Source organism: Alexandromys fortis, unplaced genomic scaffold, assembly GCF_014885135.2.
Source record: "Alexandromys fortis isolate MF-2015 unplaced genomic scaffold, M_Fortis_MF-2015_v1.1 scaffold_210, whole genome shotgun sequence".
NCBI lineage: Eukaryota > Metazoa > Chordata > Mammalia > Rodentia > Cricetidae > Alexandromys > Alexandromys fortis.
In genome coordinates, this window is record NW_026068101.1 from 2,108,804 (window position 1) to 2,133,564 (window position 24,761).

General features: G+C 41.9%; 1 protein-coding gene across 2 annotated transcripts in view; it reads right to left on the reverse strand.

Annotated features, from left to right (window-relative positions):
• Efemp1 (EGF containing fibulin extracellular matrix protein 1) overlaps window positions 1–24,265 on the reverse strand; it is a 68,313-nt gene extending 44,048 nt beyond the window's left edge. For both annotated transcript variants that reach the window (XM_050123855.1, XM_050123854.1), the window contains exons 1-4: window positions 24,108–24,265; window positions 22,861–22,950; window positions 13,743–13,791; window positions 13,215–13,601 (exon numbers count right to left, since the gene is read on the reverse strand). In XM_050123855.1, the coding sequence (XP_049979812.1) occupies window positions 13,215–13,601; window positions 13,743–13,791; window positions 22,861–22,941 (517 nt within the window). In that variant the 5' untranslated portion in view covers window positions 22,942–22,950; window positions 24,108–24,265. The remainder of the gene's footprint in view (window positions 1–13,214; window positions 13,602–13,742; window positions 13,792–22,860; window positions 22,951–24,107) is intronic.
• Between the last annotated feature and the right edge of the window lie 496 nt (window positions 24,266–24,761).

Here is a 24,761-nt window from a genome sequence, read left to right on the forward strand (position 1 = left end):
CACTCTCTCTCTCTCTCTCTCTCTCTCTCCTCTGCCAGCTCTGTTCTGGACAGCCCCAACTCAATCTCTCACATGGAGAAGAAACCCATTTCTTCTAAAGGACAGTTGTGTTTTCCTTCTAGTGGATAAAATAGTTTTGACACAATTGTCATATGCCATCTATTGAGATAATTTTTAAAAATTAGATTTCCTTATTTTGTTACAAAGGAAACTCAAACTCAAGACTTGCACTAAGGAAGAGGAAGGCCAATTTCTCACAACTGCTACCGTATTTTTGCAAAAACAAAACAAAAACAACAAAACAAAACAAAACACCACCACCAAAATATCATTTATGTATTTTTTTTCTTGAGATCGCCTTTATTTTCCATTATTCACTATAAGCTATATACCTGGACACTATAAATCTGAGAGACGAAACAATAGTTTGCTAAGGATGATACGTGACTGGAATGATATTGTACTGGATTCACATTTTGTATGTCTGCCTATCTCTGATTATATAGAATACAAGCAGATTTTGCAATAATTTTTCAATGCCATATTCTTCTACTATATGTAGCTAGTTCTTACAATGATAACCAAATTATCCAGGTTTTTCTAATAGAGCATAATCCTGGTAATCTTTTTGAGGAATTAACCACCTGTGATAGGCTGGGTTATTGAAAATGACTACCTTGTTTTGTTTACTCAATTTGTTTTCATATTTTTATTAAAACATCGATGAGAAGGTTTTTCAGTTTACTTAGTATTGAGTTCTAGTTTACAAAGGTTTTCTATTTAACTATTTTTGAATGATCTATTCACCAAATAATCTTTCTCTCTCTCTCTCTCTCTCTCTCTCTCTCTCTCTCTCTCTTTCTTTCTCCTTTTTAAAAGGACTATCATTAGCATCTTAAATTGCACCACAATTAAATTTCCATTTTTTATTTAGCTTCCTTTTATCATTAGCTCTTTTTCTCCATCAACAAATCTGGGGATGGGGGTGAAGGTGGGGACGGGGTAGGGGATTATACAACTAAAACTCAAAACGAAGGTTGATCTTTAGCAGCCTGGCTTCTTCTCTGGATTAGGGCTATTATGTTCCAACAGGTCATGAACTATTTTAACAAAAAGGGCCTACAGTTTTTTACTGTGAAGTTTAATTCATCATGAATGACTGGAATTTTCTTTCTTGTTTGCTGAGCAGATCTTCATTCAGAACTTCCTTCTGACTATGTAATTTACCAAAGGCCTAGGAATGTAAGGATTTGGAGATTTAACACTACACCCAGCTAAAGTATTATTTTCTAGTCCACGTCATGGTTTCTCAAACATTTTCTCTTTGCTAAGAGTCTCTTAGACTAACAAAGCAATGATCCCAATGCATCACAAATGTGTCATGACAAAGCCAGGGGTTGTGCCTTATCAGCTTCATTTCTGTGTGGATGACCCTTCTAGGGAAAATGTTACAGAAATTCTTGGTTGAACAAATTAATGCTGTAGCTGTCCAAGGTGTCCTGTTTTCTGCGAGGCTGTGTTTAGGTTACTCTGACTGAGATCTTAAGAGCAAGACTGAAGTCTTGTCTCCTATAAGTGTAATTTCTTTCTGCAAATAATGCCAAATGCATGTTCTGTGCATGCATGCATACAGGCATGTGCTGGAGTAGGTGTCTGTATGTGTACATACATGTAAGCAAAAATTTCTAGAATATGTTGGCTCCCAGCAAGAAAGGGTACATCCATATCACACAGGTCAGTTTCTTAACGACCATTCAACAACTTCTGGAATATTCCATCATCACGAAGTTCTCAGGAATAAAGATGGTAAGCAGATAAATAAAAAAAGATAGAAACCCATTTTATGCAACAGTATCTCTTTAGGTCTCAAATTATGAACAATGGTGACATCCAATTACATCAATAGAAGTTCTTCCTGAGTCCAGGTTGTGAAGGACTTGGTAGCTAAAGAGGACACTGAATAGGATTACAGGAGATATTTCTCATTTTGAATTATGTTTCATGGCTTTCCTCCTGGGAGCAGAGTTAGATCATTGACAGCCCACACAGCTGCAGAGAGTGAAAACTTACTTCACCTCTGAGCCTTTTTAGACTTAACCATATAAAGCACAAAGGCATATGCAAGTTCTGTCATGGTTCTTGTGTAAGCTGGGCACGTGGGATACTAGTGACACTGAGGCAGCCCATAGCTCTCTCCTTTCTTCGTTTCTCCTTTGCCAGCTGTGTAAGTGTAAGCCAGGTCTCAGCTCTTCTGGAGGTCCTGAGACCCTGGCATTTTTTTTTTCGTGCCTCCCTGCAATTTTCTACTCCATATTGAGATCAGACGTGATCTTTCTTAACTCATCCCTTGGCTGAGTGGCTTTTCTGGATTCTAAAAGCAGAGGCCAGCCTCTGGGCCATAGGTAGGTCAAAGGACATATGCCACAGAGGCAAGCTGCTGTCCTTCTTCCTCCTTTCTTTTATTGCGCCATCCTTCTTCAAGAGTTTTGAGCTTCTTTGGGCTACCAGAGAAATCGTATGAATATCTATGAGCCTTGCAGATAGACTACAAAATCTCACATATGTGAAATCTGAAAATTCCAAACTTAGAAAAAGAAGAATATGGTGACCAGATGCTGAGTAGTGAAAGCGAGGGGCGAGGAAACGCTGGTAAAAAGGGGCAGTTCAGTTAGTCTGGAAGAATGAGTTTTTGAGGTCTCTTCCACAAGTTGAAGGTATGGCTCATAATTTATTGTGTACTTCTAAATGTATAGGAAGTAGGTTTTAACTATCCATACCATAAAGTGTGTGTGAAGTAATGGATACTTACTTAGCTTGATTTGATCATTCCATAATAAGCACACCCATCAAAAATAACACCATGCCCTCAAAACATATAGATTTATTACCTGCCAATTAAAATATAAAAACTCAGGAGCAGGAGGGATAACTCAGCAGGTAGGAATATTTGCTACTCTTCCAGAAGAGCTGCTGTCAGTTCCCAGACAACATCGTGGCTCACAACCATCTCTAACTCCAGTTTCAGGGGATTCAATGCCCTCTTCTGGCCTCTGAGGATACTAGGTGTGCACAGCATACGATACACAGACATACATGTAGGCAAACCATCACACACATAGAAATGAATAAAATAAATATATGAAAGCACATCTGGGGGATGGATATATGTCAGTTGTAGCAAACTTGTCTATCACATGGTAGACCCTGGGCTTCATCATTAGCCCTATACATTTTTTAAAAATTAAAATAATAAAGGGTTAGAGAGATGATTCGGTGAATAAAGTCTCTGGCCTCCAAGCCTGACAACCTGAGTTCCATCCCCAAGACACATGTGGGAGAAGAGAACGGATTCCTGACAGCTGTCTTTGACCTTCCTGCAGGTGCCACGGCACACTGGCACCCACACATTATTTAAGTAAATGCAATAAAATATTGGGTAAAATTCCCATCCTTGTGATTATTTTATTCATATATCATGAATATTAAAATTTTACCAACCCAAGTTTTTATTAGCTTGAGGAAGGGTATATCTGATACAGACTTGAGGTCACTACAGAAAAGGTTTGTTGGAAAATAGCTTCAATAGTTCCAATTTTCCTTTTCCTAGGAATAAGAACATCCTGTTTAGTTACTAGTGTTTATTAAAACACAGCAATTCAGAATTGCAAAGAAGAGGTTTTATGAATCCACCCCCCCCCCCCTCCAGTGGATAAGCTTAAATGGAACAGATTCTCCAAGATGCCTTACATTAAAGGATGGAAAATTCTTTTTAAATAACTCCATTGGGGCCTATAGTACTTCTGGTTGGGACATAAGCCTTACACAGTAATGGTCAATGGGTTCATCTTCAAGGATAGCTGAGGTCTTAGAGCCTGTGATTAAAAACTGGTCATTTACATAAACAAAGCATTTTAGTGCTCTTCGGATATTAAATGAAATGACCCGGGAAGGTGTTTATCAGAGTTTGGTTAGGTTACGAGCACTTTGCTGGGAAAGCTACTGGAGCCAGCTCATCATAGGCTCTTTCGGAGCTGGTTTGTCCCTCGTTAGATCGTTGCCATTCCTATCGCTATCAGAAGCAACCTCCCGAGGTACATTTGTACATTGTTGCTATTCCTATCAGAAGCAGCCTCCGGAGCCCCTTCTGAGACAAAAGGGACCCAGACACAATGCTCCTCACTATTCTGCTTGGCTATAGGATGGTCATTTTTTTCTGAGGCTTGGATATTAATTTCTACGTTTTTCCAACTCTACTCCAATATTCTTCTCTCTTAAATGCTCCATTCCAAGGAGGAGCTTTTATCTTTGGCCTTGCTTTTTGGGGTATACTTTTGTGTTTGGTCTGAGTATGTGTTTTAGCAAATTGTGAGATTTTCTGTGTCACAAACTAGTTTTGTTTTGACTTTTAACAGTTAATCAGGTACTTGAGATGTTCTATGTATTACTTGGCTAAACTGTTGTCTGTTTTAATGTCATTTGCAAAATCGTGGATCAGTTATGCTGAGTTCTCTAAGTATTAGACTGTGATAGTTCTTTTTTCTTTTGATTGTATCAAAATGCCTTTCTTCTACTTTGACTTTATCAAATGACAATAGAAAGTGGTTCTCAGATTTGACTGCATTTGTCAAATACTAGTTGAATAGTTTTGTGTTGTAATCGGGCAATCTCATTGAAATACTGACTACTTAGCCTGGACTAGCATAAATGCTCAACTATTTGAAGAGTAGGTAAAATTTTAAAATTGAAGTGAAATCTCTCTCTCTCTCTCTCTTTTTCTCTGCTTTCCACCCAATTATGCAACATTGACCCACTGTCTTTCTGTCCTTTTAATCTCCATTCAGACTAACTAAGAATTCCATGCTGTTGCAAATGTCTTGGCACTTACCCTTGCTTTCATGTATTTCATCACTGTGCTTACACTGAATGCTTACCTATCCATTAGAGCCAAACTACAAACCTGCAGGTGTTTTAACTTCTTGTAACAACAGTGTTTTCTGCTGCCAATGTTTCCAGTTTTCCTGATCAGTTTTGGGTTTGAGTGTGCAATTTGCAGTTACCTCCTGGAAAAGGCAGTGTGCTAATGAATTTCAGATGTGGTGTGAATAGCTTATTTGTACATTCGTGCAAAATCAAACACATTTGGTACAAATTTTGTTTACTCCTTGGCTTCAAAGAATAAAATCATGCCAGTAGCCAACAAGTGAAAAGACAATCCTTACAAAAGGAAACATTGGTTTCAGAGAATACAGCTTGGGGTTTTCTGCTGGACAAAGAGATAATTGGCCTGTTCCCGTGCACATTTTTTTTTTCCCTGAGACAGGGTTTCTCTGTAGCTTTGGAGTCTGTCCTGGAACTAGCTCTTGTAGACCAGGCTGACCTCAAACTCACAGATTCACCTGCCTCTGCCTCCTGAGTGCTGGGATTAAAGGCAAGCGCCACCACCACCACCCAGCCCCTTTACACATTCTTGAAGTTACCCAGGTTTGCAATTCTATTCTAACCTGCTGCTTTGCCCATATGTGGGGAGAGGGAAATTCTTTCCATGGATTAAGAGTTAACTTGTCCTAACAAGAATCTCCTCCTGTGATGGGAAACACATCTTTGATCAAATTTATATCGAAAAGAAGACACAATGAACTTTTCAAATGCCGGCTATCTCAGCGTGTGAGCGGAGTGGGACAGTCATCAGCACAACCGGTACTGGGAAGATTCCCTATTGCTTCGGTAGCTGAAAGATGCTCTCTGCAGCTAAAGCCTAGGTCAACTTCATCCCTCTGTGGCTCAGTGTGCCCTGAGCCTTCAAACCACACTGCCTCATACCACAGTCTGTGTTATGAGTTTACGGGGATCTGTAGAAAAGTCACAGATGTCGCTGAGAGTCACTCATCATAACCAACCAGAACACAACTATAGTTTCACTCTGGCAATGTGACTTCACCTCCTCAGTCTTTACAGAGAGGTGCGGGGCTCCCCTCTTTACTCCCTCTCTTTGAGATTCGCATTATCACGTCCCTGGTTTAGGGATACAATTCTAGCAGGGACTTATGGTCCTGCGACCGCATGCTGGTGATTGCAGCAGGAAGAGAAGGAAAAAAAGATAGCACCCTACCCTACCACAGCATGCATGTTTTTTGCTTTCTCTTTACTGCTAACTGTATCCCATGGGGTTTCTGATACTGACTTCTGATTTATATAGCTCACGTAGCTTCCTGAAAGCTAGGATTAAGCTACAGCATTCGTTCGCAGATTTAAGCAGGTATCAGAAACACAGGATTACTACCGTGTGCATTTGGGGCCTACTACCAGAATTTTCTGGTTCTGTAGGTGTGGGACCCAGAAATCCACATTTCTAGAAAATGACCAAATGTGCTTGCTGCTTCTGGTCTAGGGATCATACTTTTGAAGCAGTAGAGTCAGGATTGCAATAGCACAGTTTTCTCAGGAGAATGATCATATTGATCTCTTCTAGTCTTTACCGCAATTGTTATGTTTATGAAGGGTTTTTTTTTTTTTTTTTTTGTTAATTTGAGACAGAGTTTCTCTATGTAGCCCTTGCTTTCTTGGAACTCACTCTATAGACGAGGTTGTCCTCCAACTCAGAGCAGCTCTGGAATAAAGATATATGCCACCACTGCCTGGCCATTATAACGAAATTTTTAAGGCTATTTCTCTACATGAATCAAATAACACATATATTCTTCACAAATGCATATTAAAATGACCTTAAATTGACTAGAAATTCAATAATCACAGTATTTTGAAGAGAAAATAATAAAATATATTTTATGTTTAGGAGGAAAACAATCATGTTTATTTCAATGTATCTATTTAAAAGTCAAATTTCTGCTATACATTTCTGTCAGATACTCAAAACTAATTAACAATGAAAAACCATAATCAGGTTTAAATGCCCATTTTTTCTTTCTACTTGAGCTATTTTTTTAGGTTTATATCATAATTTACACAATTATAGTCTCCCCTTTTCAAAATATGTTTTCTTATATCAAAGCTCTTCACTGGGCTGCGTTATTATACGCGGCAATACCCAGGCATTTCCTCACAAAACTACTCCAAGCATCCAAAGACCCTTGCGGCATCAGTCAGATCAACAAAGGGCAGCATTTGAGAGTTGCCTGTTAAAAACAATGTGAGGTCCGCTGAGCCATCTGTTTAGGCTATAATCTAGAAATGTTCTTTTGGTTATGAGATCACATCCATTTAAAAGGAAAGAAATAACAGGAATATTTCCCTAGCCTCTAAGAAGCGGAATGTGTTAGCTCGAGGATTTTAGAGAAGTACATGCATAATTATTTCTTCCTTTTTCAAAACAGTATTTTTGCTATAAATACACAGAGGGTGGCGGCTTCGTCTGTAAGCCTAAGAAGGTGACATGCCGGAGTATGCGCATGCGCATGAGGGCACGTGCCTGGGCTTTCATATGCACGACATGGCCTGCATGTTGAAGTCAGAGGACAACTTTTTGGAGTCAATTTTTTTTTTCAGTGTTATGGACCCAGAGATCAAACTCAGATTGTTAGAGTTGGGGACAAGTGCCTTTAGCCACTGAACCATCTTGAGTTCATTCCTGATGGCCTAGTTAGTTTCTCTCATTAATTAGTCATTGTCCCTGTGAAAGATGACCAAGTTAATAGCTTTTTGTTTTCTTACAAGCAAGGCAAAATATCCCAGTTTTTTGTAAGTTCAATTAAACACACACACATTCCTTTAAATACAATTCATATTTTCTCGTTCTGCCAGTTTCAAAATGATTTTCCCCTACAAAGCTGTACTCAGAAAATTTTCTATGGCAAAAAAATTCTTTCTTGACTTCAACTAGTGCCTCTTAATTCCATTCCTTTGAGGATGACCACATAGGAGCAACAATGTGGAAAACAAGAGGTCAGCCATCTACGGCTTCTAATGCATCTCCTACCCATCCAACTTGCTTTTCCAGACAAGTTTCTGTTGTCTCTGAGGTGGATGATATCACATGGATTTCAGATACTTAACACGGAAATGACCATGTTATTGTGTATCTGTAAGGGTAATGCCAGCCACTTACAACTCTCAGTATGTCTGGCTCCCCTGTTGAACTCTCCTTTGTCAAGAATTACTTAAAATGCCATGACTTGATCTTTGGATGTTGTATCATATTTCAAGCCTTCCGCTTCTGCACAAAACTGAAAACTCTGGAAAAGCATGTGGAAAGGACTAAGACTTTCATGTTTTTATTAAACTGCTAATACATAGATAATCAGTTATATATTTATTAAAAAATCTAATCGTGGGTCCACTAGACATGTGATTGGCATGGAGCGTTTGAAAGCACTGTTTAAGATGGAAAAACAATAGAGACCACAGCACTTGCATAAGAAGTTCTTAGTTTTGGACTATGTGATGATGTATATCTGTTAAAAAATATATGTGGAAAAAAAGAAATAGTTTTTGTACAACTAAGATTCATTGTAGCTTTCATTTATCCTAATCCAGACAGTCATAGGAAATGTGTTTGGCTTACTCGACACACTTATGCAGCATTTAAAAGGGAGCAGAGAGGTTTATTAAAACAGAGAGCTCCTCAAGTGGCTTGGTGACATCAGGGCTCTAGGTCCTTGGAGCACACTGTTGCTGTAAGCAGAGGCCCTCACACTTTCACACTGTTATGAAACGCTATTTTATGCTGCTGGCCTGGAATGAGAACGTCACACATCTGCAGGCAATTAGAAGGAGCTGGGCTGCATATTTCATTAGCTCAATAATAAACGGGCACAAGTGTGACTGGACTTATATTAGTCAGATCCCTAGACAAATTATTCTGTTGTTATCATATTATAACTCTTTTTTTATCAACAATTAAGTAAATCCACATTTATGAGCACTTTGCAAAATTGGGAAGTGGGAAGAAATCCAATTTAAGCCTTAGGTCATTAAAGAACCTTTAACATTGCTTTTGTGCATAAGCCCAGTACAGAACCCCAAGCCCAAATTTTAGAAATTGCCGAATTATTTAAAACAGTTTAGACTAAATACTCTGGTGTGTATATAATAGATAGCTATGTATTTATATTTTCTATAAGCAAAGTGCCCAATAATTTTATTTGTAATTAAAAATTACCCAGAGAACTGAAAATTATTGTATTTTAATATGCAAAAATCCTTGTAAGGTAGTCTAAATATATCTTATATCTTATAAATGTAAGATAAAATTTCATCCAGTAACCTGAAAAATAGTTAAATGAATACAACTTTCCAGTTAGACCAAGAGCACATAACATGTCTGTGACAATACTGTGAAACTGGACCCTAGATATGTGGCTAATAGCTTTATAAAGATACTTTTCTCTTTTCTATTAATTAAATATGTCTTTTCCTATGAGTTTTTTTGAGATGCTTTAAATTGAAATAAGATTATATCACTTCCCTCTTCTCTTTCCATCCTCCAGCTCCTCCCAGATATGTTCCCTTAACCCCTCCCAAGCCCTACTCTCACTCCCAAGAGGATAACCTATTTTCTTTGGTTATTATTGTCACATATATATGCACAATATATAAATACAGCCTGCTGAGTCCATTTTGTTGGTGGTGTGTATATGATTTGGGGGTTACCCACTCTCAGTTGGTTAATGAAAAGAAGGCTCATCCCTGATAGTCAGGAAGTGAAAACAACCTAAATGTTCTTCAATAGATGGATAGATGATAAAAATGTGATGCTTAAACAGACTGGAATACTATTTACCTACAAAGAAAAATGAAACCACAAAGTTTTTAGGTAAGAGGATAGACCTAGAAAAGACTATACTGAGTAAGGACACCAGACCAGAAATCCCCTGAAGCATGTTCTCTCTCATCTGTGGTTCCTAGTCCCAATCCCCATAGAGGAGGACAGGACCTAGAGTAGCCACAGTGACCACAGGTGGTGGGAGTGTGGGGTAGAAGGGTGCTGGGCTTGGAAGCACATAGCAGGATACAGGTGATATGAAGAGGGGAACCCCAACTGGGGAGGAGGGAGGTCAGTACAGAAGAAGGAGGAATGAAGGACAAAGAACACCAAGGTCGCTTGATAAACTTCAATGAATCATTTTATATTTACATAAAATTATTCAGAATGCATATAAGTGTGTGTGTCTCTGAGTTTCTCTTTGTGTGTGTCTGTGTGTTTTTCTCTTAATGTGTGTCTGAGTGTGTATGTGTCTGTAGTGCTTGAGTGTGGGTGTGTGCCTGCATCTGTATGTCTGTGTGTCTCTCTGTGTATGTCTGTATGTCTGTCTCTGTGTATGCCTATATGTGTGTGTGTCTGTGTGTGTATGTGTGTCTGTGTGTGTCTGTATGTGTGTCTCTGTGTGTCTGTGTGTGTGCCTATATGTGTGTGTGTGTCTATGTGTGTCTGTGTGTGTCTGTGTGTGTGTCTCTGTGTGTCTGTGTGTGTGCCTATATGTGTGTGTATGTGTGTCTGTGTTAAAGGAAGTTAAACCACTCTGACTGCAGTGCTCTCCATAAGAATCACAGACTAACAAAAAACTTGGTAACTGGGTATAAGAAACCTTTTGAATGGTTGGTCATGGTAGTCCAAGTGATTCCTAAAAGATATAGATTATTAATGTAGCCATTGGTTGCCTCTCAGGGGTTGAAGTCTGCTTCCATTGATGAAAATACCACATGCTGAGGGCACATGACCCAGATGACTCAAGCTGATCTGACCTGAAAACCTCTTTCCTGTGGTCTCGCTTCCATGGTCCAGAAAATACTATGCAATCTTCCAAGGGAGGGAAGCGATTAAACAGTTCTACCCAGATGCAGCACCTAGGAACCATGGCAACGATCAGAAAGATACCCATAAAGATGCAATATGTGATGCTGACATGTTGGTGGTAACCAGCATCTCTCTAACGGGACTTAAAGCCCATGCAACAGGTGGAAAGTCATGCCAATCCTATAAGCCTGGCCAGCTTTCCTGGGCCAAGTGACCTTATGGGTGTTAGGAAAGAATCAACTACATCACTTGGTTAGTCCAACACAATTCCTTACTACACTCTAAATCTTATCCTTACACAGATAAGTGTAGTTACCATCCTTCACCTTAGAGCAAATGGGGACTATCAGAGAAAAACCCAACTGGACACAATGCAGAGGTCAACATACTGTGGTAAGCCTAGCACCTACAGACACATCTGCATCACAGTTCCCGGAGCTGTGGGGAGAGCGGCAGTGAAAAGATTGTTAAAGCCAGAACACCAGGGCATCTGCTGTCAAACAGCGTCTCCTAGAAATGGCTGAACAAGCAAGACTGGAACAACGGCAATATCAATGAGCATGCTAACAAGGATGGGGAAAGTTTCAAGGGGTCCCACCCCAGGACATAGAAGCACAGGTAACTACTCTAAATATTTTAAAGGGAAATTACATAGGATCTCATTTTCACTGTTCACAAGTGTGTTTCTACTATACCTGATGTATGTCTTGGAATTGTTGTAATCTAAAATTTCTTCATTCAGTTTTAGATATTGTTCCTCAGTTCAGCCAGAAGTATCAATGATGAACCATAAGCTACTTTGATAAACAGCCCACTCTTCATCGGTTTTTTTCCCCAGGTATCATTAAAGTATACAATACCCAAAGGGCTAAAAGTAACTCAGAATGAATGTAAAAATCTAAACAACTTCACCAAAGATATTTTATTTCAGATAAAATACCACCAAAACTTTCAAGTTAATGTATCAGCTAAAAGATGGAATATCTGAAACAAACTGAAGGCATTTTTCCACCAGTATTCATCCGAATACATATATTCTCATATAACCTCATCAGTTTATCTCATTGTCATAATCCTAAATTAGATACCAAAATACCAAGCAGATGCTGAAGCATTCATCATCAATACTGGAATTCTGACTCATGACAGTAACACAAAACAGATGCTCCTCTGAGGTCCCCTGAAAGGTGACACCGTCACTGCATGAGTTTGCTCTTGATGTGGGGTGACTTAAAATTTGCCCACAAAATATCAAATAATAAAAACCAGAACAGGGTGGATTCCTCACTTAACTTAGAAGCCATTGAAAAGCTCCTGTTTCTATTTTGAAGACAGAACAAACCACTAGGAAAGAGACCATGTCCCTGATGCTTGATGGTACTACGTCTTGAGAGATTCATGACCTCATTCATGACCAGGCAGAAGGGCAGGGCTCCTAAGCCCCATCCCTTGTCAAGTGTGGATGGTGATGACAGGCCTGCCCATCCTAGGGGATCTACCTACTCAGCCCCTAGCAATGTGAAATGAGTCTGGGATCTTGTAGAATCCGTTCTCAATAAAAGAATCATCACATGAGCAGTTCTGGGAGAATTTGCCAAGAAGGAAAAGGCAAACAATCTTTTAGCACAGTCCAGTTAGTTAACATCGTACACATCTTCAAAGCCTAAGATTCTTATCGCTCTGCTAGCATGACCCCTCAGCTGTTTCTACAATATGCAGTGATGTGTACTCTGTGGAAATAAACTGAGAAGCCCAGACATATGGTGCCGTGGTGCATGCAACAGAAATAAAATGCGTTGAAATGAGACCTTTAAAAGAAACAGCCTCATGAATGCAGAGCTGCCCTCCAAGGTGGAGATTTCCTCTCATTGGGGAAAATAAATTAATGGTAACTCCAACGGCAAAAACAAAACAAAACAAAAAAGTTAAGAAACCAAAGGGGGCATTTATGGAGTAGGTCAACAGCGCAGTTTCAAATTCCAAACAAACAACCGGACCCCTCGCCCAACAGCCATGACTCTGGCACCTCCCTGCAAACCAGCTCTGTACCTAACACCTGTGACCTCCACTTCTCAAACTTGGCTGCATACTGGAACCACACTGGGAGCTTTAAAGAAATATTGATGCCTGGAATTCATCCTGAGGGAGTGTTGTTTAATTGTGCTAAGGCGTGGCTTGGCCACTGAGAAGCGTTAAAAGGCTCCTAAGTGACTATAAATAGAGCAGTGAGTTGGGAACCACTGGTGAAGTTTCGAAGGCACAGCTTCCTCATCTGTAAAATAATAATAATGACTTCACGAGCAAGTACCTTTTAAGAATATTGCAATGATGGTATATGCTCCTGTGGATAAGGCACTTATCATCCTTTCCTGTGTGGGAAGCCCTTGATCAACGTGAGCTATGACATCCTCACCGGGAGGTGCCCTTGGGCAAGAACTTACTTGTCAGTACACGTCACGCTCACCTTGACACACGTTCTGCTCACTCTGCTCGTAGCCTGCTGCACACTGGATCCGGTGGGAAGGGTTGGTAGCCATACGCTGAGGGTCAGCTGGGTTCCTCCGGATGACAAAATTATTTCGGCCGGTCTGTACTTCAGGGCCAGCAACGGCAGTGGCACTGGCTATCACACCACCTCCAGGCATCACACCGCTGGTTGCCACGCTACTGGCAGTTATGCTTCCGGTAGCGGCCCCCGATGGTACTTCCGCAGCTGGTGTTTCTTGCTGAGGTTGTTCGTTATTGACGATAATTTGGGCTGTCTTAGGAAGGCAGAGGTATCCTCCATAGTGGTTGACACATTTCATGCCACCTTTGCAAGCGTCTGGGACAATGTCACATTCATCAATATCTGTAGTCAGTGATAAAATAAGTCAGCAAGCTTCTCAGTGGATAGAGTGTGGGTTAGCATGCAAGGGCTAGGAAGGGAAATGCGAGAGACGGAGACAGGGAGCTGTCCCCGGTGGACAGCGAGGCTTTGAAGCAAGCTTACCTTTGCACTGCTGTCTTACGGGGTCCCACTCATATCCATCGGTGCATTGCTGTAAAGAAAATATCAGACATGGAGCCAGGAAACAATGAATGGCTTCCCTAAGAAGCTACTGTGAAAGGGCTATCTGAGGCTTGGAACCCTAGAGAAACGAGATGGGCAGTTAGTTCCACATTCTCCTAAGACACATATGGCTAACGGGCAGCTTAGGGGTCCCTTCTTTTCCTTCAGTTGGCCTGTTTCCATGGTGTGTTTGGGACAGTTGTCCATCAACATCTTCTTAGAATCCCTTTCTCTCTTTCAAGACTGCTCACCCCAAATATTTCTGACTGATATTTTTTGTCGCTTCCTCCCACTTTGCATTATAAACTTCACAAACAACAACAACAAAACCAAGATTGAAAAAAAGGTCAACTGGGCTCCCTGTTTTTTCCCATCCTGAATTCTTGCATCTCTCTAACTCTTCCTGAGGAGCTGTGTGGTGGAACCCAGCCCACTGCTGCTCAGGTCCTGTGCACACGTAGCTGTTCCTCTCCTCAGGCTAGTGGAGCCTAGTTCAAGCTGTTGGGCTTCTCAGGCACGCCCCATGTGGTTGATTCAAGTCAAGTAAATGCGACCCCCATCATCTAGGTCACACATTCTTTCCCCAACCGCAACACTCCTTCCTCTCTGACCTCCTTGTGGTAACAGAGACATCCTGACAGCCACTGTGTACTATGGACTACTCATCAACGACCTGGCCTGCAGCCCTTCTCCTTCCTCTGAAACACATCTGAAGGGACCCCTTCGTTCTGCCACGTGGGCCTGAGCTCTCCTGAGAGCCCCGACTGGCTGTCTGTGGCAGGATCCTTGGATCTCAGAGCTTCCCTCATGCCTTGTATTTGTCTGTTAATGTCTCTCCCATTAATTACCTCAGCATCTCTCCTCCAATTCCAGATAGTAAAACATTCGCGACAGTGCTGTGACTAGAAGGGGGTACCACTGAAGAGGATCATCCTTTGGGGGGGTTCTACCCTTGCTGCTGCTTTCTCCATCCCTACACTGTCCTCTGGTCTCCATTGGGGAGATTTTTGGGTTCACCAGGAGTTCTGACTGTCTGCTGACTTGGTTCTGGGTCAGGTGCTCCCCTGAACTTGAACTGGACTCCATAGCCCTAAAGCAACAGACTCTTCTTACTCTTTCTGACAACTTCCTTCCCCAGAAGGAAGATGGATGCTGGAAACCTCTTAACAGATTTTCTATTTTATGTCAGAACTCTTCCAGACTGTACGTGCACTGGTCTGCTCCCAGAGTCCTTTTCGACCGTAGGAAGGGCTTTCTTCTCTGCCACCCACATAGTGCTTACACCATCATGCTACTAAAATTCCACTCCACGAAGTCTCTTTTTCTGACTGGCCGGAAACTGCAGCGTTTCTCTGCGGGAGATAACAAATCTTCCTCTATTCTAGACAGACACCCTGCTCTAATCACATGAGAATAGCGCTTATTTTTCCTAAATTGGTGTCTGCAGATTTTCTTCCTTTGACCCCAGCTCCTCGGATCTCAAAGTGGCTCACTGCTGCTCCCTCCTCCCCTGTGAGAGCTTCTCTGTGAATTCTTCCTGTTTCTCTGCTTCAGGCCCTTTCTTTCTGGTCTCCGTGTGAACATTCTTTTCAGGGCCTTCCCTTTCCCTGTGGGCTGCCCTCCAGGATTTCCCTCCAGGGCTGTTCCGGAACCTGGCAGTACATGGTGCTGCTGGTTCCTACGCAATTTCATTCTGTATCCAACCAGCAGGCTGCTAAACTTTGTCTGTAGTCTCCAGATTCTCTTCAGTCACACCTTCTCCCTTCCCCTTCTCTCTAGGAACTACACACCGGAGACTTGAAGGTCTGCGTCCTTCCCCCACCCCTTGGATCCCTGTATCTCTCAGTTGCTGAAACTGCCCAAACTGGCTCCAGGCCAAGGAGCCTCCTGCGTCTCTGTCTGCTCAGATGCAGAACTTTACTGGATGCTCTGCCCTTCTCAGGGTTGAATGTAATCATGTTACTTAAGTGTGTGTCATTTGTTTATGGGCTGCATGTTTATGTTTCTTGGCTTGGGCTCATGAGCCACGTGTATGCCGCTTATATTTAGATGCCATTCTGTATTCCAAGAAAAAAAAAAACTAAATAGAACCTGTAGTTACTGTAAATGAGTGCTGTGTACCTGATTTTAAGATATGGGTATACACACAGGTGGGTATGTATATACATTTGCAAACATTTTAAGACACAGAGGTTTTTGCTCAGACACACGGGGACATTCACAAACAATGGCCTGTGCTTGCTTACATCATAAATGTTAACTTCTCTTTCACAGTGACTTTAGGTGGTCTCCCTGCTGTCTATACTTATGTCTGCTAGATATTTGGATACAACGTGCATGTTTTCTGTGTTTCAAATATGACTTATTCAGCTTTCATTTAAAAGACTGTTGTTTGCAAGATTTTATTAAAAATTAGGTGTAAAAGTCATCAAATTAAAAAGAGATATAAAGGTTATGTATACAAAATGTATAAATCCATTTTAATCTTTGCTCATAACAAAGGTTAGAAAGGATTATTGTCTTTAGACAAAAGAGATTTTTATATGGGAAATTTATGAAAGATGGTTATAATGTAGTTGAAACATAATTCATTATAAGTGCTATGGCCAAAACTTTAAGTATCGAGATAAAAATCAATGTTCTAGTTCTCTATCTTGTTACAATAAGTTTTCCTGAAGCATATGCTTTAATTCTACTGTTTTCATGTGTGTGTGGTATGCATATATGTGTGTAAGTTTGCTCATGTGTAGGTGTATGTGTGCATGCATACATGCTTGTGGGAGCCAGAGGCTGAGGCCATGAATGATCTCAGTTATTTGTTTACCTTATTCAATGAGGCAGAGTCTCTCTATAATACCCAGAGCTCCCTGATATGGGCAGTCTCACCACCATCTCTAGTCTACCTTATGACTGATGCAGACTCTCTCAATCACAGCCAGAACTCCCTGATATGGGTAGTCTCACCACCATCTCTAGTCTACCTTATGACTGATGCAGACTCTCTCAATCACAGCCAGAGCTCCCTGATATGGGTAGTTCCACTAACCCACCTGCTCTGGGGAACTTATGGGTATTTCTTTCCAGTGCTGGTATTATAGACAGGCTGTCACATTTGCCCAGCACTTATGTGGTTCTGGGGATCCAAATGATTGTCTTCACACTTGCATGGCAGATGACTGAACCATCTCCCCAGCCTCTAGCTTCCTGAAGTATTAATTTTTCTCTTAATAATATTTACAAAGGCTAGATTTGGGGTTTATTTAATTCATTTATTTATGCATCTGTGTGTAGGCTCATGTGTGCCATGGTTCATGTATGGAAGTCAGAGGACAATTTTTGGGGCTCAGTTCTCCCTTTCTACTAAATGCAACCTGGGATTGAATGCAGTTTGTCAGGCATGGCAGCAAGCGCCTTTACCTGCCAAAAATCTCACTGTCCAAGAATTTTATTATAGTAAGTGAGATATTTAAAGTCTGTGATTTGATTTCTTCAAATGCTAAACATGTTTTCCTATTGTATGAAGCCTTCACTTGCTGGTACTGTCTTAACACTAGAAAAGCTCCTGTTGTGAAAGAGTCTTACTACTGAGATATTTCTGCTAAGTTACATACTAATTATCAAACTTATTCTGGTAGACAAATAATTAAATCTACTTATTAATTTGACCCCTTATACGAATTTTTATTGTAACTATGATCCTCAGTCCTCCAGAGGGCTAATTCAATAAACAGCTATCATCAGCAGATTGTGAGTTTTGCCTGTGGATAGTGAAGCTGATGAGAAGAGTTCACTAAGCAAAAGAAGACCCCTCCAGTCTAGAGGGAGAGCCTTGTGCTTCCTTATTTCTTCATTTCTGCTATCTGTAAAAGACACTTGAAATTTATCTTGGTACATTCCTAATACTAAGGTAAATATTATATTGTATCCTTAATTAAATCATGCTTTTGATGTAGCTGGTTTACTTACTCAGACCCCTTACCCTACTTGGACTAACTTTACATCTTTAAACATCTCAAATGTTTCACTGTCTTTGAAAAGGATAAAAGAAATCTAATTTTAAGTTGACCAAAATTTATTTTCAATCTTCTGAAAGAAACTCTATTTGTGGGGTATCTATAATTTAATCCAAACTCTTAAACCAAATCCCAACCTTTTCTAATTTAAAAAAACAGTAACTGAGTCCAACCACTTAGATTTCTCCTCTTCTGCCTTTTATTCAAATTGCTACAGTTGGGAATAACTAAGGATTTGAAATGACCTTTTCCAGACTACACTAGAGCAACTATTTTCTTCATTTACTTTATCTTTACTTCAAGATGTTCTATACAGGTGATGGTGGTGCATGCCTTGAATCCCAATACCTGGGAGGCAGAGGCAGGTGGATGTCTGTGAGTTCAGGGCCTGCAGGGTCTACAGAGCTATATCCAAGACAGCAAGAGCTACACAGAGAAACCCTTTCTTGACAAAAACAAACCAAAATAAAACAGAAAAATAGGTAACAGAGAAACTTGTGGCCCTATCTCCAGGGTCACCTCTCTGTTCATTGCTCTGGGAAGGGCAGCCAAACGACATCAGCTTCCTCTTAGTGAGTCTGGGGATTTACTATACCCATCTCTATTTAAAAAAAAAAACAAACCAGCACTCAGGAGGTATATGAGTTCAAAGCCAGCCTGGCCTATAGCAAGAGTTCCAGGACAGGCTCCAAAGCTACAGAGAAACACTGTCTCGAAAAACCAAAAGAGAAAAAAAGATAAAGATGTACTATGTTTTTGATTATTTTAATATGGGACATAGTACTTCTCTCGCACCAGCTATTAAGAATAGGACAAAAATCAAACCAGGTTATGATGACTAATTAAGATGATTCAGAAATTTCTTCTATCACAGCTTTAGTAACAACTTCTCTCTCCCAAGACCCAGCTTTCTGACTATTCTAGGAATGACCTTCCTGGCAATGGAACACATGGAACAATATTTCTCATGTTCCTTCAAAAGCTGTTCGACAAGTGATAGCGGTGTTGTTGGCACTTCAGCAATGAGTGTGGACAGGTCCAAAGGCTATCTTACCTCTAACTCTGGGATAGCCCCCATCACACTCGGCAGGAGACAACCAGATTGAACATGGTGTCCAGTATCTTAATCCCCTCCATAGAAAGTTATTCCTCATTTCTTTTTACATAAATAAAAAGTTAGGAACATTAGAACCTGGACCAACTGATGCCCATGTGGTTTTTTTTTTTTTTTTTTTTTTTTTTTTTTTTTTTACACTCATAGTTCATTCTGTATACATTCCCCTAGGCTTACAGACTCCAAGCAATCAGGGGTTACTAGGGACACACCCTTTATGATGGATGCCCGTTAGCTAAATGCCAAGCCCCATCCTCAAGATTCTCCCCTCAACATCTTATTCCTTCAGCAAAAATGCAAGACATTCCCCCCTCCCCTGCTGCCCATGAAGCAGAGCCAGCCTGACACACATGTGTACTGTGGAGTACTCATCAACCACATGCATGGTAGCCCCTCTTTCTAAAGCCTGTATGTGCAGAAGGGACCTTGCCCACGCTGCCACATGAGAGACTGCAGTGTGCTGCTTATCTGTGTATAGCATTAGGGTCTGAAATCCTCTCGGAATAGAGCCTCAGTCATGCTGCAAGCCCCCTACGTATCTCCTCCACACTCTGAACCCCAAACTTGCCACCGAGTATGTAGCTTCCCTGACATCCTGACTTTGAGTTCACCCCCAGGTCTGGCCCTAGCTCTAGGTTTTCACTGAACAACCACCAAGCAGCTGCTCACACCAGGTTTTGTCCCAGGTTTGGGAATTCAAGATGGTGAAGACCTTGTCATTTTCCTCTGACAGCTCATGGGCCAGAAGAGCAGGTGGGTAGGGAATGAGTTATACCGATATGCCAGGGGTGCTTTTGTGTGGAAGGAGACAGGAGGAAAGTTCTTGCAGAGAAAGTGAGAGTGAACAAGGATTTAGTGAAGGACAAATTTTCCCTAGGGAGCTGTGGAAATTCTAGGAATGGGGATCATTATGAACATAGTCATGAAATTATTGAGGAGGCAAAAAGTTTGGACTTGAGGTAAGCAAGGCCGGCTGGGCTGAACCAGGAAGTCTTCCTTCTCCTTGAGAGTGAGGACCTAGATTCTACCCTGAAGGTAGGATTCCCAGGTTTTACTAGGCCTCCAAATCACTTGGTGTGCTAGTTGAAGGAGACTCTTCGGCTCTCAAGGATCTGACTCTGTCAGTCTAGATAGGATGCCTGGGATCTGATTCTTTGGCAAGTACTTCAGACAATGGCTATGCAGGTTGTCTATAGATTATATCCTGAGAAGTAATTCAGACAATGGCCATGAAGGTCGTTTGTAGATTACATCTGAGAAACACCACTAGAGAAGGTAAGAAGCCTCGTTAGAATTTTTAAACTCAGGAAGGAATTTGAGCAGATGGTATCTGAGAAAGTCCAAGTGAAGAAGATGCTTCAGGCAGACTCCTAAAAGTAGAGCAGACAAATTCATTAACTAGAAGTGAGAACTGACTGTGCACATAAACGCTTAGCATGTACCTGGCTGGTGGAGGCACCCAGGTCAAGTCAGCTGTTTTAGTGACACGTGAAACCTACTAGGGTGAAAACTCAGCTCATATTATCTCTTACACTGATTTGTCTCAGTTTCTCCAACACTGTTTAAGGCACCACCATCAAGCTCTGATCATTCTTCCATGTCTGTATTACCATGTGAGCCTTCCTGGCCTCTCAAAGAGGCCAGACTCCTTATGCTTACATTGGGTGCACAGTCGCCACGCTGGTCAGGTTTACAACCCCACCTATGAACTCACAGTGACTCAGACATACACAGGCCCTCTTCTCCATCCACTCTACAATCACTTCCACGTGTCTTAGAGACCGTGCCAGGCCTTCCTAGAACAATCTGAGCTCACAACCTCCATCCAGGGGCCAAGCCAGGTCTTGCTAGGACAATCCAAACTCAGAACCTCCATCGAGAGCCAACATTAAGTTATTCTCTTTTACATTAGCACTAACACGAACCATTTTTGCCTTTCCATGTCTTTGGTGATTTGTATAATCTATGATAATTTTGTTTAGAAGCCTTGTAGTTTTCAACAGTATCTTCCCCAATTAGGGGGCTGAATTGTCTCAATAAACCAATAGCTCTAACCACTTTTGGTAGTGAAAGGGTTGTTTATGTAGATATTTGTCCAATAGTAGTTTAGCGAACCCGATTATCTCTAATAGGAAAGGGGAACCATAGACTGTCTCTTTTGTAGATACCAGTCTTTCAAACCATGTCAAGATGGCAGTTCATTTGATAATGGTGTGATGAATAAGGAAAACTTGCAGTTTAAGGTATTTATCACATTATGTTAGTGCATTAAATATGGCTCTACTATTAAACATGTCTGCCTAGAACAAAGTTGATTTCCCTACTTGCTGGCTGTGTAACCTTCAATCAAGTAGATAACCTCTCTGTTCTTCCATCCCACCATCAACAGGATAGAACCACTCAACTCACACTTGGCTGCAGGGCGGTGGGCAGAGATTGTGTTCAGACTGAGGTGACAAAGCCTGGATAATCACTTCTGCTCTCTGAGACATCAGTTATTAGGCACACACATCTTACAAGAGGATAGACTTTTATCTCTCAGCACAAAGAGGGCATCCTATCTGGAAGGCCTTCATAATAACAACCCTAAAACTGTAGGACTGTAACTCACCATGGATACTTTCTGCTACAAAGAAAGAAGATGTAGGTGATTGGAAAAAGGAGGAGGTATAAGACAAGCAATTCTAAAAGCAGTAATAACTGCCCAGGAGACTGAGATGGACAGATCATGCCTCCGAGGCCAGGCTGGTCTACACGGTGATTTCTCGGACAGAGTCTCAGGAAAAAGGAGCAAACTCTTTTATCAGATGAATAATAGCTTACTTAGAAGGGAGTAAGTTTATCCTGAGTAGCAAAACATTTTCATTTGAAGACAAACAGCACGTTTTCATTTTTCTTTATTTTCATGTTAACACGGTATTTTCACTAACCGACTTTGTTAACAGTTGATGTGAACAGCAGAAGGCAACATCTGCTGAATGGCAATAATGTTATAGGGGTAACATAATGCAAAAGTGAGATGATGTTTATTATTAGTAATTGATATTAGCTCACTTCTGAGTTTTATTATAAAAACATTTGCATTCTTTTTAGGAGGATTGCTTAATTTTAAAAATTGGAAAGAAGCAGAAAAAAATGTGTTTTTCATATACTCACCCAGGACACATGTCATTCACCTCACAACCCTGAGTTAGAAAACACCAAACAGCAGACCCAGCACCGCATCACAGTGAGGTGAGCCCTGGCTTGCTCTCTCCTCACACACTGGGCACTGGGAGGGGGCCAGATGATGTTTTAAATATTTTATCAACCATTGGTTATACTGGTGCAGCTAATTAATCGATCAGATTTGATTGGGAAATGCCAGAGATGCTGACAGACGTTACAAGCCCAGGAGGCACACAGTATATTTTAAATCCTCATTAGCAAATGCCGTCTCCCACTGACAGAGAAACTCTTTGCAGGGTTCTGAAGTGACAGCCTCCATGAATTCAATAAAGTTCACCCATAAGGACAGTGGGCACGGGCACAGATGAGACAGTGTCCTTGCCCGATACATTCTTATTTGACTTGAGTGTTCCTCGCATGCATTGATTTCATCTGCATGTACCCAGGCTTCCAAATTCTTCAAACTCATTGATTCATTGAGAGTCATACAAACATAGAGCTTACACCGATGAAGATATTAAAGTGCTCATTTCGGGTCTTTCGCAAATCCTTCTATTTTGTTCCCCATCTCATCTGAGAATCTGAATGCACCCTTGAAAGGACCCAAGGCAGTTTATCAGGAATCCCAAATCTGAGTCATATTAAAGTGTTTAAGTTACTTTGCTTTACAAATGCACAGCCCTCTTACCCTGGCAGAGGCGGGTAAAGGCTGTGTCACAGACTACCACTCAATACACTTATCTCAAATTCCATCGCCCCTCACCGTGTATGTGATGGTTTCCTCGGTGTCCTGTGACTTGACCATCAGCAGAGTCAGCAAAGTTAGGAAAAGGGTTTGCAACATCGTGACTTTCTAAGGAAAACACAAAGGTAGGTTTAGTGTCTGCTGCCTGGAAAATCAAAACTTCAGCAGTGAAGAAACAAGCAAGAGAGGGAGGGTGGAGAGCCCAAGATACCCAGTGTCCAATCTGCTTTCTCACCCCCGCCCCCAGCCACCGAGAGGAGAAACTGCAGCACCTCATTTATTCCTTTTCATTCATCCTGAACCAAGGATGTTCAGCGTCTCTTTATACCGCACCTACGCATTAGGCTCCAAAACGGGAGTCAAAAAGGGGCTGTATAACATGATCAGTTCCAAAGCCGACTGTGCGATCCCCGTTCCCTCCCGCAGAGGGGAAAATGGGCAGCACTGTCTGTTCTGTGGAATCTTAGAATACCCACATGGCTCACCTCTAGCTAGTGAAGTTCTTACCCAGCTCAGTAAAAATACCTGCGAACCAATATGGCCTCAGACTTTCTTCCCCCGCCCCCCCAAAAACTCCAAATACCCAAACAAAACTAGAAGAGTGATCTCTAAGTTCCTGGTAGAAATTCTCACAGAGCTTCTCACTCCCCGCAGGGCTACTTCTCATGTCCCCTCTCTTGAAGCACCGTTTCCATCGCGCCCTCAACTTTGTTTCCAAACTCAGGGCATCAGAGATCAGCCACTCAAAGTCACTGATCCCTTGTTCCTTCGTCCCAAGGTCTCAAAATGTACTACACATTGGTCTAGGCTGCGTAGGCTCGGACATCGGACTGCACCGCAACACTAGGTACCGGTTTTTGGGTGCCTGGCTCTGTGCCTGCAGGGAGTTGAGCTCCGCTTTCTTAGGTGTGAGCTACTAGGCGCCTGTCAGCGTGAATCGCTGAATGCTTTAGTTTCCACCCAGCCGCTGCGCAATCCAGGTGCCTCTCAGATCTTGCACATCCGTCGCTGAATTTTAGAGACCATGGTCACCAGCAAAACTCTCGGGGTTGGTAGCCTGCGCACACACTCTGCCCATCCCAACAGATGTCACCCAAGTACTGGCATAGGCTGACAGTTTGCATTCCCAGACCCTCACCTCCACCTCCCTCTCCTCTGCCCGGTTGCACAGACTGGGATAGTTCTTGGGTCACCCCACCACACTCCTCGGTGCAGCCACCGCGGGAGCAGCGCGCACCCTGCGACTTCGGCTTTGGGGCTCCTACCTGTGGGGGAACGCGCCGCTCTCCTGCCCTGGCAGTGAAGGAGTGCGCAGGGGAGGGCAGCCCGGTGGGTCTGAAATGGCGAGGTCTGGCAGCAGCAGCAGCCACAGGAGGAGGAGAAAGGGAGGAGAAGTAGGGCGAAGGAGGGCGGAGGAGAGAGAGGGAGGCGCAAGCGCCCAGCCCAGGCTGCAGCCCGCGGGAAAGCGCGCCCCTCGGCGTTGGGGTCTGGGGGTGTTCAGCAGTTCTCTGCAGTTGGCCCCTCCGTCTTCAGATTCACAAGGATTTGAGACATGATGCCAAATATCACCCCCATAGAGTTTTTTTTTTAGGTTCTAAAATGGCTTAATATATATTTTTTTAATCTCAAGAAGTGATTCCTGGGAGAGTAAATTAAGGTTATTCAGAGATGGTCTTTTACTTTTTAATTTCAGATTTATTTATTTATTGATGGAGGGAGGGTTTGCTTCCTCAAATGGTGCAATAGTGAGAACGAATGTGTTCATTTTCTGGCCTACTAGTGCTCCAGGTTGCGAGTGGGTCAAATGGAACTCACACTAACAAAATGTGTACCTGCCTGAATGCATGCCTGTCCCCTGCCCGCACCGTGTGTGTGTGTGTGTGTGTGTGTGTGTGTGTGTGTGTGTGGTATTGCTGGTC